Source organism: Myxine glutinosa, unplaced genomic scaffold (assembly GCF_964187855.1).
Source record: "Myxine glutinosa unplaced genomic scaffold, kmMyxGlut1.1 SCAFFOLD_2502, whole genome shotgun sequence".
NCBI classification, from domain to species: Eukaryota; Metazoa; Chordata; class Myxini; order Myxiniformes; family Myxinidae; genus Myxine; species Myxine glutinosa.
The window spans coordinates 30,001-48,244 of record NW_027618596.1 but is presented as its reverse complement, the minus strand read 5'-3'; the positions used below and the strand labels follow the sequence as shown (position 1 = coordinate 48,244).

The window sequence follows — 18,244 nt, the reverse complement described above, 5'->3', positions numbered from 1 at the left end:
ATCACGATTCGAGCACAGACCTTGTACCAATTCCATTACTTCCTCCTTTATCTCCCTCTTAGTTTCTGTCCGTCTCTTCTTAATTTCACTCACCTCTTCTTCCACTTCCTCTAATTTTTGCTTCACCTCTTTTATTTCCCGGTGCGTCTCCTCAAGTTCGTCCTCTAAGGCTACCGTGACCGTCTCTATGTGCATCCTCACCTGCCGGTCCTTTGTCTCCATTACCTCTGTCACCTCGTCCAACCTCATTGTCAGCCCCTCACGTACCATCTGACATTGCCTCTGTGTCGCTATCAAGTCATTTTTAATTTCTTTTTGTGTCACCTTTAACCCTCCTAGTACTGCAGTGTTCCTTTGAACCTGCTCCACTAACTCCATCTGTCCCTCCGTCAGCTGTTCCACCTCCTCCGTCAGATCTTCTATTCCCCCTTGTAACCTCGCCGTATTATTCCTCACCTCTTTCTCCATACGCTTCTCACCTCGCTTTGCCTCCTCGCGTAGCCCCGAAACCTCCTCACTTACACCTCGTCGTATCTCCTCTTTCATCACCTCCATCTCTTTTGTAGATGCCACCCTCATCTGTCCCAATTCATCCCTCTGAGCATCCAGTTTACTTTCTAACCCGATTTGCACCTCCTCTATCTGGTTCCCCATTCGTTTGATTTCCCTGGCAGATTGTTCCCCTATTTCCCGCAATTTGTCTTCCATCCTATTTTCTAACCCCATTAACCCATTTTTCACCCCCTCTAACCCATTGTCTAATCCCTCAAATTTCTTGTCTAATCCCTCAAATTTCTTGTCTAATCCCTCAAATTTAGCTTCTAGCCGTTCCCCCATTTTTCCCATTTTGCCCCCCATTTCTCCAATTTTGCCCCCCATTTCGCCCCCCATTACCCCCAATTGCTCACTCTGAGCCCTCGCTTCGTCCCTCATTCGCTCACTATCAGCCCTCAATTCGTCCCTCATTACCCCCATACTGTTTTTCAAACCTCCAATTTGGTTCCCCATACTCATCTGTACAGCTGCCTGTAGCTGCGCAATGAGGGCCTGCATGTCAATCGGCTGCATGTTAAAGCCCGCTGATACAGCGGGCTCGGCTACCGCGCACACGTGCGAGGCGCCTTTTTGCGCGCCTGAAACCTCGTGCGCGAGAGCGCCATTTTGTGCGTCTGATACCCCCTCAACCATATTGCCAATGTTCTCCTCTACTTCGTCCCTCTGATCCTGGGTTACTCCTAACCCCTCCTCTAGCTCACCCACCGGCATTCGATCGCCTTGACCAGCCATGGCGCGATTTCAAAATTCGGGTTTTTCTTTAAAACAAAATCAAATTTCGGTACTTTATAATTTTGACCAAAATTTTTTCCTAGATGTTTTTTTTTTTTTTTTTTTTTAAATTTGGTTCGGGCCTCGAATCTCACTCCTCGACACCAATTGTTACTGTCGCGGTTAAGATGTTAATTTTGACCGAGCGGTTGGTATGACCGCGACCTAACAGTTCCCCCGATTCTTCCCCAACTCACCCGATTCACCCCAAACTTTGGCCGTATCGCACCGCAGCTGCCCAATCTGGAAAACTCTAAAACGACCGAATGCAAAGAGGAAAAGGAATAAGACGAGAAGACGTACAGAAGAGTAATTGGATTTATTATACACACAAGCAAAAAGAAAGCAGTCACGTTTATTTACAGACGAGATTAGATACACAGTGCAACGCTAGCTTACCTACAGTCTTAATTAACCCAGGGACAGAACAAACAAAAGACAGACTCACGCGGGGAATGATGACAGGAATTGGCTGGAAGGAGAGGATGGCTAGGAGTTGTATTGTACAGCACGATCGGCGCGTTTAGCAGCCGCCGTTCCTTCGCGGCCCTGCTCAAAACCGCCGTCCAGGACCCAAGCGGCTGTTGAGTGTGGTTGCTGCTGTGGCCGCCGCTGCTGCTGCTGCTGCTGCTGCTGTGGACGTCGCGTGCTTTTCCAGGATTACAGCAGGCTTTGTGCTTTCTCGGATGTCCCATCCTTGGATGTTCTCTATGTTCTCTTGGTCCAATCACTCCTCACCACCGACAACTCAACGCAACCAACGCAACCACTGACCACCACAACGCAACCACTGACGACCAAAACCACACAGCTCAGCTCTGCTTCTTGGACCCTCTCTCTTCTCAACGGCTTGGGCTCCCTTTTCTCTGCCGGTAAAAGCTCATCTCCTTTGGACACGCCCGCTCATTCCCTCCTCTCAGCGCCTCTCTCTAAAAGCGCAGCCTCTTCTCATCTCAATGCTCAGTACTCATCTCTTTCTTCTTCAAAGCTCGACTGCCTGGGGAGCGTCGCGCTGCGGGTTATATAGGTCCCGTCCCTCAACCTTTGCGAACCTCCCCGATAGCTCTTCCTCCGCCCTCCCTAGCCAAACCCCTGGCTCATGGTTGGTCGAGTGGGGCTGGCTCACTCCTCCCCTCTATGACGAGGTGGAGACACGCCTTTCTTCTCCGACCCTGCCTCGTGGTCAATGGCGGTAATTGGAGCGGAGGTAGTTTCTAATCGACGAAAAGGGGGAATGGAGGTTTTGGGAATGGGAATGAAGGGAATCTATCTCTTTCACTTGGTGCAATGGAGTACTTCTATTAATGGGAGACACAGCCTTACCCTAAAACACAGAATAAGATATAACTATTGAACAGGGGTATTCTATGATTGGCTGTGGCGTGGATGCTTTATGGACTAATTATGGGATGCCCTTTGACCTTTACACAGCTCCGGAGGCAGGAGGCGCAGAATAACCAATAATAATAATTCACACAATAAAAAAAATATACAGTCCTCATATCCGCAACAATATATATATATATATATATATATATATATATATATATATATATATATATATATATATATATATATATATATATATATATATATAAGGTGTGGATCAAAAACTATGTAGGAGGATGGGGAAGAAAAGATTGATTCTTGATCTACATTCCTTGAGTTTAAATGCCAAAAGTATCAGCTGTGAGTTGTTTGGTTGTACCTTTGCGAATGGTTCTTGCTGCCGGAACCTGAATCACATTTTTAAAGTAAGGCAGTTGGGCTGTCGGGGAATGGCAGATGTGAGAAAAACTCCTTTACAAACTTTTAGGGAAGAATTTAGGAAAGGCGTTTAAGAGATAGACAAGTGTAGGATTATTAATCGAGTGATGATCACCTGTTCAAAAGTTAATCGCTTATTCCCGAAAGTTGATTATCTAATGCACGATCAAAACTTAATCATAAGCGTTTAAATAACAAAAACTTTTATACGGCCTGTTTAAGTGTGTATTTAAGGCCTAGAAGCAAGCATTTGGCAAAAATGGTATAGTTATCTCCGGCACCAAAGGTGGATAGAGGTTATGTTTTCACCCCTGTCTGTCTGTCTGTTTGTTTGTCCGTTAGTGAACAAAATATCTCAAAGTTGTGGACGTATTCGGACGAAATGATTAGATTTTGGTGAACATCCGGATTCTGATCCGGTTACTATAAAATTTAAAGTGATTCTTCACCATTGGGGGATAGGGCCAAAAACGATACATTAGCAGGATATATCAAAAAGTTGTGGATGGATTTGGAGAAAACTTGTTGGACAGGTTGTGTGTGTGACAAGGACGATTCGATTCGATTTTGGCGAAGATCTGAATATGCATTCGGATATGATAATTGTTTAATATTTTAAGGTATTCTTCACCATTGGGAGATAGGCCTAAAACGATACATAGCAGGATATCTCAAAAAGTTATGGATGGATTTGGAGAAAACTTGTTGGACAGGTTGTGTGTGTGACAAGGAAGAATCGATTCAATTCTGGTGAGGATCCAGATGCGGATTCAGCTAGTAGAATTTTAAAGTAATTATTCACCATTGAGTGATATGGCCAAAAACGAGGGGGTAGATCAGGATATGAAAGACTGGACCTATGGTGATTCCTGTGATTGATTTGGATGAAATGCGATTCTGTATTGTGATTTTCTAGTCTACTCTGAGATACAAAAGTTTAACCATTCGCCAGGCAGAGGTATGTTCTCTACAAAGTGCCGTTCAACTGCAGTTGTACTCTAATATACGTCTTGGAAGCTTAAGTTAACTTTAGAATGACAGGCTATATTGTTTTTCCAATTTCAGCTTTGGCCTCCATCATTTTCAGGTTTGGACTCCCGCATAACGTTATTTTCCCAGGTGCCGCACAAACGGCTGCACCGATCGGACTCTGTGACCTCAGACAAAGACCTTTTATAAGGACATGGGTTGAATCCCTGCTTGAGATAATGCCAACCCCCTCCCCGCCATCACGGTCGTCTCTGCAACTCACAATCCCATGAGATATGCGGAAAGGACGACCCAAAACCAATTATCTTCTTTTTGATTCATATATAAACATCATTAAATGTAAATAATGACATCGGCCAAAGTTCAAACGATGTCGGTTTAATCTCTACATGAGAGAATTCCACATAGCTATTTGGGCGGTGTATAAGCTAACAGATCGCTGTCTCCATCGATCTTGCCAAGGCCGTAACACCTATCGGCTCAAAATCCTTTTAACTGTTGACTTTGTAGTTTTTACAATGAAGGAAACATTAACAATGTTGTTAAAAGTTTATTTTGTGATTAATTTGTGATTGGAGTTATGCTGTTTGGAATGAAAAAAGAGATATCGAGTTCAAGTGAATGACAAAATGCCGTGATGGTTTCTACTTTCTAAACATGAATTCGCGGATCGCCATATGCAGATTCGCCATGGTCCCACGATCGATGTTTCTATACGTGAACGTACCCGTTTGTTTGTGAACGGGTACGTTTTTCATGGAAGTCCTTCACAAACTAGCTGTGTGTTTGTCACCATTTAATTGTCAGGCGTGTGTTAACAAGATGCTTGCTAAATACCTTTTGTAAATTTGGCCCTTAAACGTTGTCCTATTATCCACGCAGTTTTTAAAGTAATGTAAATTCCTACCTCCTACATCTTTGGAGTTTCATCTGATTCCACTAGACCTTTGTAGTTGAACTGTCTTCTTTTTTTGGTCTTGCATTTCTAGTTGCTTTCTCGCCCTGATAGGATTTGGCATTGCCACCACCTCTCTTGTGAATGTATCTAATATAATAAATGGAGGTTGTGTGACTATAGCTATGTCAGCTATATTCACTTGTTGATTGGTCATGGCACTGACCAATTGGGTGTGCCCATTTTTCCCAGCATCATTATTCATGTCTATTGTTCTCGCATCTATCCGCGTCAGCAAACATTCGTCCATCTAGGTGATGTGGGAAATCCCATGCTTTCCTCACCTCGTTTTTCCTCACCTCACAACGTTGATGACAATATTGGTGATTACAGTACGGTGTCTTTATCCCATGCTTTCCTCACCTCTTAACTCATACTGGTGATTACTATATTGATTTGGATGCTATCTTTGACCATTTTACTTTTTTTTTGACTCCCTGGAGACTAGGCGGCCATCCATGTTCGGTGGGTCGATACAGGTACTCCCACCCAGATGGCAGGGGTGCCCACTAGTTTTGGTAATTATATGTCTGTGTATTGGATGTTTTCTTCCTCTTTTCCTCTTTTTATTTTTTTATTTGACTTTATTAAACTTTCCTGTATCCTCTTACCTCACCAGCATGACTCGGCGCGCTCTGCGTGCCTCACCGCACGTCGTTTCAGAGGGATAGGCATTTGACCATTTTGGTGTCTTTTGGGTCTTCAGTGTGTTTTGGGTCTTCAGCATGATTTGGATTTTCGGGGTGTTTTGGGTGTTCGGGGTCTTTTGGGTCTTTGGGGTCTTTTTGAGTTTTCCGGGTCTTTTGGGTCTTCCTGATCTTTTGGGTCTTCGGGGTGTTTTGGGTCTTCGGGGTGTTTTGGGTCTTTGGGGTGTTTTGGATCTTTGGGGTGTTTTGGGTCTTTGGGGTGTTTTGAGTCTTTGGGGTGTTTTGGGTCTTTGGGGTGTTTTGGGTCTTTGGGGTGTTTTGGGTCTTTAGGGTGTTTTGGGTCTTTGGGGTGTTTTGGGTCTTTGGGGTGTTTTGGGTCTTTGGGGTGTTTTTGGTCTTTTGTGTCTTTGGGGTCTTTTGGGTCTTCAGGGCCATTTGTGTCTTCGGGGCCATTTGTGTCTTCAAGGTCTTTTTGAGCCTCAGGGGCTTCAAAGGTATTTGGGGTCTTTGGTGTGTTTTGGGTCTTCAGGCGGTCTTGGTGGTCTTAAGGGTCTTGGGGGACTTAAAGGGTCGTCAAAAGTCTGAGGGGTCTCAGCAGTCTAAACGTAATTAAGAGGGTGTTAATTTTATATGAAGAATAAGACGTTTTGGTCGCATATAAACAAACATACAAACAAACAGATAAACATACATTACCGTACCATATATGTTTGCTCTATTATTATAATATAAGATATAATAAGATGTGGCTTTCTGCCTTGGTTGGGGAGACTTCCATTTTTTAAAGGGCAGAAACATAGATTTCTGTTTCTCGAACAAGGGAGCAACAGGCCTTGGTGAAAAAAACGTTATTAAAGATATTAAAATAAGTAGTATAAAACATTTTGATCGTTATTAATTTTGCCAACCTTCCATATTGTTGTCGGTCAGAAAGGAAATGCTATTGACTGTCCAGAAGTGTTTGTGAATGAATTCCCCTAATACACTTCTTCTCCCTCATCCCATACCCTCCACCAATATACACACACTATTAGCCCTGTAATGGATAGCATACTCTCCTCACAAACAAGAAGACTCGGGTTAGATTCTCAATGGGGGTTGGGGGTGCAGCAGCCTGCTCTCCTAAACAAAGAGAAACAGCCGAGTTATCTTGTTTGTGAATATTTTCCTCTCCATTTGGAACCCAAATCGAGCAGATCGTAAATGGAATCAGACTCGGTGCACCTGCCCAGTCTGGTGTCTGTGTTACACCATGTGTAATCCATAAATAATGCACTAACTGTCATAATGACCCCCCCTGACCTTGCCCTTCTCATCCCCCTTTACCACAACTACAGCGCTCAAGCATCTGCCGTAGTGCAGTGCATTCTGGAGTGATCAGCAACAACCGTGGAGGATACATCGACGTCATGCCTTCACGGAAGAAGAGACAATACCTGGGCTCTTTCCAAAATGGAGTCTTCTCAGAGAGGTAAATACACATTTGGCTATACAACAGTTGGAAATACAGGAAAATCTCTACTTTAGGTGTGCGGTACATTTCCTCATGGGGACCATGGCACGATTTCAGAAAGGAAACAACCCAAGTTTGGATTGGCCTTGTTTGCATTCCCATCTGAGCACAAGCTTAGCTTGTGATGTTGGGATGCCAGGCTAAATTCCCACATAATGTGTTGATTTGTCCATTTTCTACTATTTGTCCATTTGAAGTTAGGCTGGAAAAGGTTGTTTTTTTTACTTTAGGCATTAGCTTTTGTTACTTGAGAGATATGTTAGATGCAGGTGGCAGAGCGGAGTTAGCTGTGAGAACTAGGATAAGGGTAGTATGGAATAAGTGGAGTGATTTAAAAAGTATTTTAACACAGAAATATCCCAAGTGAGGTAGAAGCCGAGTATATTTTGCCTTTAGTAGACCAATTTTGATGTACGGTAGTGAGGCATAGGGAATGAGGGTGGAGGATGAGAGAAGAATAGATAGGATAGAGATAAAGATGATGAGATGGGTGTGTTGGGTAGCACTAAAGGATAAGCAGAGTAGTGTGGACATAAGAAATAGGCTCAAAGCTAGTCGTACTGAGGAAGAGTTGAGAAAGAGTTGGTTTGGGCTTGTGATGAGGAGAAGATGGTAGACTGAAAAAGACCTGGAAGGATTCGATCAATAGAGACTTGTAGTTGTTGTGGTTAATGGAGGAGGATGCTTTTGACAGGACTAAGTGGCGAGGCACCATCAGCTGACCAACTCCCTAATATGGGAAATTGTCTTTTAACTACTCGTGGTAGTAATAGTAGTATTAGTAGTAGTCGTGCGTTCATCTGCAGCACAAAGCTGCAGGGTAGCATCATTGGCTGAGGGTGTGGTTCTGCCTAGAGGCCCTTTATATACAGAGTTGCGACATAGAGGGTCTGGAAAAATCTAGTCACGTGATCGCGTGGAGCCATTTTGAGTCCATCGCGGACAGGATCAGGATCGGACGCATATCGGTCAGCGTTTTAACGTTCCCGCTGTACGCAGCGTTCTCATTCGTGTTTTACATCGATTTTACGACAAAATGACAGGTTGTAGCGCCTGTGGGTGCACAAATAGAACGGAGAAGGGATTCAAGATGTATAGATTTCCATCAGATGCTAAAAGACGGAAAATCTGGGAGAACAGAGTCAGTCGTGTTGGATGGAAAGTAACTTCTTCGTCAGTTCTCTGCCAGGTCAGTGTGATGGTGGTAATGGTCCCATATGTGTATATTTGTGTGCTGCGAGTGAGACTGGCCTTTGCTTTGGCTTTACAGGCTTGTTATCCATTGCTCGTGGATTAATTAGCACTTGAAGGGGAAGGCATCTTTATTGAAAATTAAGTTTGAGTTCGAGTCTTCGAGCTAGATCAATTAATATAGGGTCTAGATCATGTCTCCAAAGTCAGACTCAGACTCAAAGTCAAACTCCGGTCAAACTAAAGTCAAAACAAAGACGAATGAACGGAGAAAAATTATGTAATTTGCTATAAAAGTGGAAGGTTACAGGTTCACGGTTTGAGTATTAATCGTAAATGAGTTCAAAGCCTTTCACAATGGTCTCTGAGACCTTCGTAAAGCAAATAATAAAATAAGTTTTATTTTTTGTACTTTCACATGGAAGATAGAATTATTGTCATTCAAAATTTTCAATGATGCTTCAGAAAGAATTTGCTAGAAACCAATTCATGCCAGTGATACAGTTGTATGCCACAACTGAGAAAGGGGGGGGGGGGGGGGGCATGCATTGAATGTATGTATTTGTCTCTGTTGATTTGAATGTGTGAGGACATTAACTTGTGTTTGTGTGTGTGACTTTCAATTTATAATTTGTATGTGTGTGCATTAGCACATGCGTGTATGTGTGTGTGTGTGATTGTAAATATGTAATTTGTATTTTTTTTTTTTGTATTATGTATTAGTATGTATTAGAGATAATATGTATATGTATTATGTATATGTATATGTATATTATGTATATTAGATAATATATGTATAGAGATAATACAATAATATGTATTAGAGATTGTGTGTGTGTGTGTGTGTGTGTGTGTGTGTGTGTGTGTGTGTGTGTGTGTGTGTGTGTGTGTGTGTGTGTGTGTGTGTGTGTGTGTGTGTGTGTGTGTGTGTGTGTGTGTGTGTGTGTGAGAGAGAGAGAGAGAGAGAGAGAGAGAGAGAGAGGGAGGGAGGGAGGGAGGGAGGGAGGGGGGGTAGGGGGGAGGGGGGAGGGGGGTAATCTATTTTTGGTGGGATTAGGGGTGTTGTACTGGTGAAAAATTGAGAGAACTACATAGGTACCTTTGAGAGGCCTTTACACAAAAACAAAGTCAAGTTTATATCTAATTTTCAGTTTTTCTTGAAAGATATAATCTTGGCTTTAACTCAGACCAGTTTCAACGCTTCTTTGTCATATTACATGCATATAATTTGCATAAATGAGACTGTGAATAAAAAACAAGGAAAAACAAAGAACACATTTCTACTTCTATCTTCTATGTCACCTATCATTCTTTTCACACAAAACTTGGTACATTTATTATACATGTGTTACTCTACTACCTGATGAGAGGATTTTGTGAAATTATGTCAAATGTTCACTAATTAGCTAATTATGCCAATTACCAGATAAAACGTGGTTGTCCTTCAATAGATCCACAATGGCTACTCCTATAAACAAAAGCCTTCATCATTTTAAAGGAAGTGATATTCTGAATATCCTGTCCAAATTTCAGCCCAAAAGAATGATGCAAATTAAAGTTATAACAAATTGAATGCATGCAAAATGCAAAATATTATATTGAATTGAATTGAAATTTGAATTTTTCAATATTTAGGGGTACTTCTATGACCTCTAATAGCATGATTCTTGTTTATAAGACTATAAGGAAACTGTTCAGCTAAAAAAAAAAAAAAAAAAAAATTCGCCTGTTCACCAGTACTACACCCTTAATATATGATCGGCAACATGCAGCAAAGTTTAGATTAATAATTTAAGTATGAAAATTAAACAAACACAAATATATACCCACACACGATAAACAAGGTCAAACAACTGCAGAAATACAAAGATAACTCTTAACATTGTATTGTACATGTACATGTATAAGCAGGGAGGTGAGAGTTCGAGTCTCGCTCTTGCCTCCCTGAAATTAAAATGAGGCTGAAATAAGCAGCACGTGTACCTGTCTAGTTCATTCCTTCTTTGTCATGGTTCTAAATGTCTGTGACTGTTAAATCACAACCAGCTCTGTGATTTTCTTCTTTATCATATGGCTCTTAGTTGTCATAAATCTTCTATTTTGTCATCTTCACATAATTTGTTCATTATCAACATGGAAAAGACCATTCCCATCTCTCATACATAGAGAACATAATGGAATACACGGTTCAATGCACTCGCGCCATACGGCGGCTCCGCACTGAATGGACTCAAAATGGCGTCAAATCGTTAGTCGTCGCTACTCTCTCTATAAAGGGACTCTAGTTCTGCCACTGATGCAATGCCCTCTGGTGGTTAGGGCAGGAATTTTAAATTTGTTCATGATGCCGGAAATCACTCGTCTCCTCTTCGTGAAGGACACCATGGGATCTGTAATGTCCATCAATGAATGCTGGCAGACGGGATGCCCGTTTAACGTCCATCCGAAAGATGGCACACGCGTTCTGTCAGTAGTAGTAGTAGTAGTAGTGGTGGTGGTAGTAGTACTTGTGGTGTTAGTAGTAGCAATGTTGTAGTAGTAGTAGTAGTAGTAGTAGTAGTAGTAGTCATAGTAGTAGTCGTAGTAGTATCCTTTTAATTCAAGTAAAAGTACACAGTCTCCTCTTGTGATTTATATGCAAGCTCTTCCTTGAACCTTAGCCACTGTTTGGAAAATATGAAAGGATGGGAGGAGAAAGGAAATATGTGGGACATATGGAGGCAGTGGGGGTGAGGGTGACTCAAATATTCCTCCATTTCTGTTTGCATAATACTTAGGATGAACCAAGAAACCTTCCCTGGAGCTTTCACAATTTTTGGGTAGTATGGTGGCCAAGTCAAATAGACAGCAAAGCTAGTCCAGGACATATAAACAAACCATCTTCCTGTGCTTGTACGGTAGTCACATAGGAAAGTGGACAGCAAGATGAGCCACCTGTGTAGCACCAAGGCAGAAGTTTCTGCGGAAGAAGTGTGAGGAGGTGTATGGCTGATGGAATGATGGACCGTTGCACACTTCGGTGTGCGTCTATTGGCAGCAAAACCTGGGTATCACATCTGGATTTCATTAGCAATCAAAGCGAGTCTGTTATGAGAAGTACTGTATTGGATTTTAGTTTCTTTTCTGTTTCCCTGCAGCCAGTGTTCAGAAGAATTATTATTTTGTTGTTTTCCCATAAGAAGCACCACCACAAATGTTGCTGGGAATATGGGATGAAGCCTCTTGGTTTTTCATTTATTTCCCAGATCCCTGATCGTTTTATATTCATTAGGATGACAATATAACAAGGTCAGGGAGAAATAAAATGAACACATCTTGGCTGGCATTGTATAGAACGGTGGACGGTATCATTAACGTTAACAGAACAGCAGGTCCTGCCAAATTTGTCTCTTGGCAAGAAATATACACTGGGTGACTTTCCATTGCCTTCCTCGGGGAAGTCAGGGCTGAAATAATCAGTCATGCCTAAAAAATATTGGCACCCTTGCACTTTTTTCAAATAATTCACCATTTCTTCCAGAAAATTGTTGAAATTAAAAAATATTTTGGTATCCATATATGTATTTCTTTAGATTGCAGGTGGAACAAAACAAAAAAAGCTGAAAAAAATTACTAAATCTTAGCTTATTCCACACAGAAATCCTAAAATGGCCCAGACAATATTATTGGCACCTTATAGAAGTTGTTAGAAATAATTAGATTTCAAGCAGGTGATTCTCCTTTACTTTGGAATTGAACTTACCTGTGTTGAGTTGCAGGTGCCTGCAATATAAAAATAAATATCACCGCAAAGCGGGCGTAACCCCTCAGCCCATGCATGGTGGAAACCAATTTCAAGATGGCTGCCGTGGCGGCCATATTGAAAATCGCAGCGCACCCATGAACCTTCCTCTACTCAACCCCAACAAAAACTGCAAAAATGGATTAAATTGGACAAGCCGTTCTGCTCGAAATTGACGGAAACCAATTTCAAGATGGCTGCCGTGGCGGCCATATTGAAAATCGCAGCATGCTCATTTTCGAAAGGAAGCTTCCTCTACCCAACACAGACTGCAAAAATGAATTTAATCAGACAAGCCGTTCTGCTCGAAATTGACGGAAACCAAAAGTTGACGGACGCCCGGATGGCTGCCGTGGCGGCCATATTGAAAATTGCAGCGCGCCCATTTTCGAAAATAACCTTCCTCTACTCAACCCCAACACACACTGCAAAAATGGATTTAATCGCACAAACGGTTCTCCTTGAAATTGACGGAAACCAAAAGTTGACGGACGCCCGGACGACGCCCGTGACGACAATACCCCTTAGCCCAATTTGGGCTGAGGGGTGATCACTCATTCAACCAGTTTGAATATAGAAAAGGAGTCATTCTGCTGTTTTGTGTCACTGTGTGTACCACAATGACCATGTAGAAAAAAAAGAAAAATGGAATTGTCTGAGGAGGTCAGACACAAGATTGTTGCCAAGTATGGACAATCTCAACACTACAAGTCCATCTCCAGAGACCTTGATGTTCCTGTATCCACTGTACGCAATGTTATCAGGAAGTTTAAGGCCCATGGCACTGTAGCCAACCTCCCTGAACGTGGCCGCAAGCGAAAACTTGATCGCAGATTGCAGCGAAGGATTGTTCGAATGGTGGAGAAAGCACCTCGATAAACTGCCAAACAGATTCACGCTGACCTTCAGACACAAGGTGCGACAGTTTCAACTCACACCATCTGTCATGACCTCAATGGAAGGAGACCCAGGAGGACCCCACTGCTGCTGAGAGAGAGACATAAGAAACCCGAACAGGAGTTTGCCAAAACACACCTGAACAAGCCAAATTCCTTCTGGGAGAATGTCATGTGGACAGATGGGACCAAATTAGAGCTTTTTGGTAAAGCACGCCATCTCCATGTTTACAGAAAACAAAATGAAGCCTTCAAAGAAAAGAACACCTTCCCTACAGTCAAACATGGAGGAGGTTCAGTGATGTTTTGTGATTTCTGTGCTGCCTCTGGCACTGGGTGCCTTGAATGTGTGCATGGCATCATGAAATCAGCTGATTACCAAGGCATTTTGGAGCGCAATGGTCAACCCAGTGTCAGAAAGCTGGGTCTCTGTTGAAGGTCATGGGTCTTGCAGCAGGACAACGACCCCAAACACACTTCAAAAAGCACCCAGATATAGTTCATGAAGTGGCCAGCAATGAGTCCAGATCTAAATCCCATTGAACACCTGTGGGGAGATCTGAAAACAGCAGTTGGGAGAAGGCACACTTCAAATCTGGGAGAACTGGAGCAGTTTACACAAGAAGAGTGGGTCAACTGCCAGTAGAGAGGTATGGGAAGCTCATTCATGGCTATAGAAGCACTTGACTGCACTTATTTTGTCCAAAGGCTGTGCTACCAAATATTAAGTCGAGGGTGTTAATAATTTTGTCAATGCCATTTCTTTTTATTTTCTGATTTATAAGGATATATTAAGTTCTGAATCAAAAACAAAGGTTCTGTAATATTAACAGTGAAATAAAGAATTGTGGAGACCAAATACTTTTGTGAATTTAAACTTATTTTTAGAGAAAATTGTATGTTATTTGAAAAAGGTGCAAGGGTGCCAATATTTTTGGACACGACTGTAATTTGTCTATGGTCACAGCACAAAATATTCTACTGTTTTCAAAAGGTATTGCTCGATCCTCACCGTACCTACGAGTGCTAGCGGATATGACAGTCGGCCTATTGTCTCCTGAAGGACCAAGTACTATTTTATACAATGCCCTGCCAGTGGAAATCCAGGATGACAGATCTCATTTGGTGAGGAATCGAGGCCAGACTAGACACACTCAAAAGTAAGTTTGCCACTGTTGAGCTATTCTACCAGTTGAATGGCATTGGATGATGTAATTTGGTGCAGCTCTGGAAGCCCCGTTAGCCAATGCATGTTAGAACCTTTGCTCCGAGTCTGGGATGTTGGTGGTTTGATTCCAACACGAGCTGAGTAATACCAATAAAGTTTTAAAATGGATGGTGCAATGTTAGGCCTGATAATTATATGCCTATATGTCATCAGGCCCTTCAGTGGCTGCTTCCTTGCTTGACACTCAGCATTTAAAGGATAGAGCATGGACAACCCCATCGGTCGACATCCATAAGGAGGAAGAAATACGACTTTAATTGCCCGTTAGGTACGGAGAGAAAAGCGACATCGTGAAAGATGGCATTGCCGGTACCCAGAGTGCTCTGTTGGAAGTCAGGTCGTGTGTCTGTGCATGTGTGTGATTTGTGTGAATTGTGTTGCAGCTCCTCCATGAGTCTGAGACCATGTGCAGTGTTCAAGTATATGCAGTATTTCAATTTTAATAAAATAATGATTTTAAAGATCGTTCAAAAAATATCCGGAAGTTTAGCATTACTGAAGCAGTCTTATAAATCACCCTTGTACACCGTAATAAGACGACTCTGAGTCGCAGTTTAGGAGATGTAGGCTTTGTTGATCAGCATGCAACACAGCGTCAGTCAGCATCGACAGAGCCATATTGACGGCCTCTTCTTCACCCTGACGCGTGCCACGCTCTCTCATGATATATCGATATATATCATGGTATAATGAAGGCAATTTGTGTTCTAGTGTTAAAGTATATAATTATATTTAAATATAGGTTTAAAGAGGTTTAAAGGTATATAAATAAATTAATTCTGGGTTTTACCGCCATTTTACCCAATGTCTATTACATCACCTTATCTAACACGTTCCATTAGCTCTACATGCCTGTTGTTTGTGTCCTTTATAATGTCCTTAAAAATAGTACGTTTCCTGCTTGGAATGATTTTCAATTTTGTTTGATTGCCGGGCAGGCAGACAGAATAAAAAATGTTACCGCACTCCTCTCTGCACATGCACGATCGAGACGAATTCAGAGCCAAAGTATGGTTAAACCACTAAACCACTGTTCGGGACTTGTCTTCCTATTCATGTTCCGATTTGTGTTCAAAATATAACATTCCATTTCAATAAGTTTTTCCTCAATCATAAACTGACGCTTGCAGACAGACAGACGGACAGACATGAACCAATTGCTTAACCCCGCTTTTCGCTTCGTGTGCGTGGGGTAATGAAAGAGGTTCAAATCCCATACATTTTTGATTTGTCTGTTGCCTATGAGTATCCTTGTAATTAATGTAAAAATACAATGATACCTCCTTGTCCTTGTCCGACATGTAATACATGTATGAGCTAATCTATGAGCCTTAGATCACTGTAACAAAAATCTATACTTAGGATGAAAGATATTCTTTATTATACAAAGGCAATTGCTGGCCTGGTGGGGGCCCCGGGGATGGGGAGCTGGGTGGGGAGGCGGGGGACGGGAGATGGAGTAGACCTGTTATTTTTTTTGTTTAATGCCACAGATACCTTAAATTCTCACTGTGTTCACAACAGGTGTGATGAAATCCAATGAAAGTACTGTATTGAAAAATAATATAATGAAAATATTTCCATATAACACTATTTCTTTGTTAAGAACTCCGCTTGTTCATGTGTTTACTCATTCCTCTCCCTGAGCATGCCATGTTCTTGTGTATTTCTATCCGCAGCATGAGAAATACTCATGGAGGGCAGGCCTTCCGAGTATTTGCCGTTCTGTGACTGCCCTCAAGTTAAAGGAAACCATCTCTAGTCATTGGTTGAGTCGAGATGTGACTCTCTGGAGTCGAGGAGTGTGGTGGAGCAAGAACAGGCTGAGAGAGGGGAGAGGCTTGAGGACGATCCTCCAAGTGCAGGCCGCAGCCCGTGCTTGTGAGCCCACACCAACTGCTTTATTTCACTTCGTGCATCAAAGCCCGACTGTACAGTTTCTAACGATCTCAGTAATCCCTCGCCAAATGGCTCACAGTTAGAATGTAGTTGCACGCAGTTTGAAAGAAATGTTATTTTTGGATATTTCTTGAAGCTCTAGAGGATAAAGCCCCAGGTGGGTATTGAAGAAACTTTCTCTGTGCTTTGAATATGTTCTGGTCTCATCAAAAACAGTCTTTGATGACATCTTTGTAATAGATTGATGAAGTTGGTACAGATGTTTGCATAAAATATATATCTTTACTGTTTCACGGTGTCCATGCTGTGCAAATCCGAGTACTAACTATTCCACTTACATTCCCATCTTCCTACCATGTAGGCGACTGTTTTTACACCTTTTGCACACCTTTGTACCATTAAATATTCTTGCAACAAAGCATCATGTTTCTTGACCATTATGTTCATTCATATAAACGTGGATTTAAAATATATTTTTGACAAGTAGAGCTACATTCAAGCTACACCAGCCAACATCCCAAATAAATAAATAACAAGTACAGATACATTCAAAGTACAACACCCCCATGCCAAATAAATAAATAACATCCTCTAGTGCGGCATTGCAGGAGTGCCTTCGGCACCCGGAAATACTGCCATGCAGCGCATAGAGTTGGTATTGGGAGGGAGAGGTGTACAATACTTGATTGATTAATTGTGAAAATAAAATAAATATGTAATAATCGTAAAATAATTTCTTAATCAATTGGCTAATAGCACACCCAAACCACCAGTGTTTCATCTGAATCTAACTTTTTGGAAACTAATTAAATAATAAATTAATCAAAAATTAAATATTTAATCGATTAATTGACTAATAAATCAATAATCGATTAATTGACTAATCAATAAATAATCGATTAATTGATTAATAAATAAATCCAAAATATCCTTGATAGCCACATCACCTGGTCACTATCGTGCCCAAATATTAGCTTCCTTGCTCAAAAGGTGCCTGCGATATTACCCAGATGAGAAAGAAAATAAATAAGTGATTAATAACGAAAATAAATAAATAATAATTGTAAACTAATTAAATTATTAATCAATTGGCTTATAGAATACCTGAACCACCACCGTTGCATCCCAATGTGTAAATTAAAAAATATATAAAATAACGTAATTAATCGAATAATTAAATAATTAATTGATGAATCAATAAATCCAAAATATCCTTTATAGCCACATAACTTGGTCACTGTCGTGTCCAAATATCAGCTTCTTAGATCAAAAGGTTCCTGAGATATTGCCCAGAAGAGAAAGGAAATAAATAAGTACTTGATTAATCGATAATAATGAAGTAACGAAACAATTAATTGATTAATCAAAAAACAATAAATACATTTTTTGCCAAAGCACTTGCTCACTATTGTGCCGAAATTTCAGCTTCCTAGCTCAAAGGATGGCTGAGATATCGCCCGGATAAACAAGAAAACAAGAAACCGGAGTGAAAACTGAGTGCTTCCTTTCGGCGGGCGTCATCGCCGGGCCCCTTTGGTGACCACCGATGTCATGCAGTGCCAGGAGATGGAATAGGGAGTGGCGGAGTACAATAAATATATTTTACTTCATGCTTGTATCCAATGTGTGCTCACACTTTCGAGTTGTAGTCCCAGGACATAACTGCCATGAAGGGATGCCAGCCATGCCATCCACAGCTACACATTGGTTCCAAGTACAAACACAAAACTATCTTCCAGTCAATAATAGATCCCCGATGCCATTGGCAGAGTTTACTAACCAGGGCTGGGTGCCAGATGTGGTCAAAAGCTGCGGAAGTATCTCGTAAGACTACTCGAACCTCTTGCTTGAGGTTCAGAGCAGCCTTCCTTTGCCAGATATTCTAAAGGAGTATGTCTTGGGTAGTCTGGCCAGTATAGAACAAAAAAAAAATGATGATCCGACTGAAAGAAGTTTATTGATGTCTGCTGAGATATATTCCATTATACCTTGCTGGTTATGGGAAGAAAGGTGTCTGGCCTGTAATTCAGAGGGTCTGTCTTGGTGACCTT

The 18,244-nt window shown here is 41.6% G+C and overlaps 1 protein-coding gene across 1 annotated transcript in view; it reads left to right on the top strand.

Annotated features, from left to right (window-relative positions):
* Positions 1–16,483, top strand: part of LOC137416188 (cysteine-rich secretory protein LCCL domain-containing 1-like) — a 32,489-nt gene extending 16,006 nt beyond the window's left edge. The window contains exons 4-5 of the mRNA XM_078769430.1: positions 7,023–7,156; positions 15,974–16,483. Coding sequence (XP_078625556.1) covers positions 7,023–7,156; positions 15,974–16,025 — 186 coding nt within the window. The 3' untranslated portion in view covers positions 16,026–16,483. The remainder of the gene's footprint in view (positions 1–7,022; positions 7,157–15,973) is intronic.
* Positions 16,484–18,244: the final 1,761 nt, after the last annotated feature.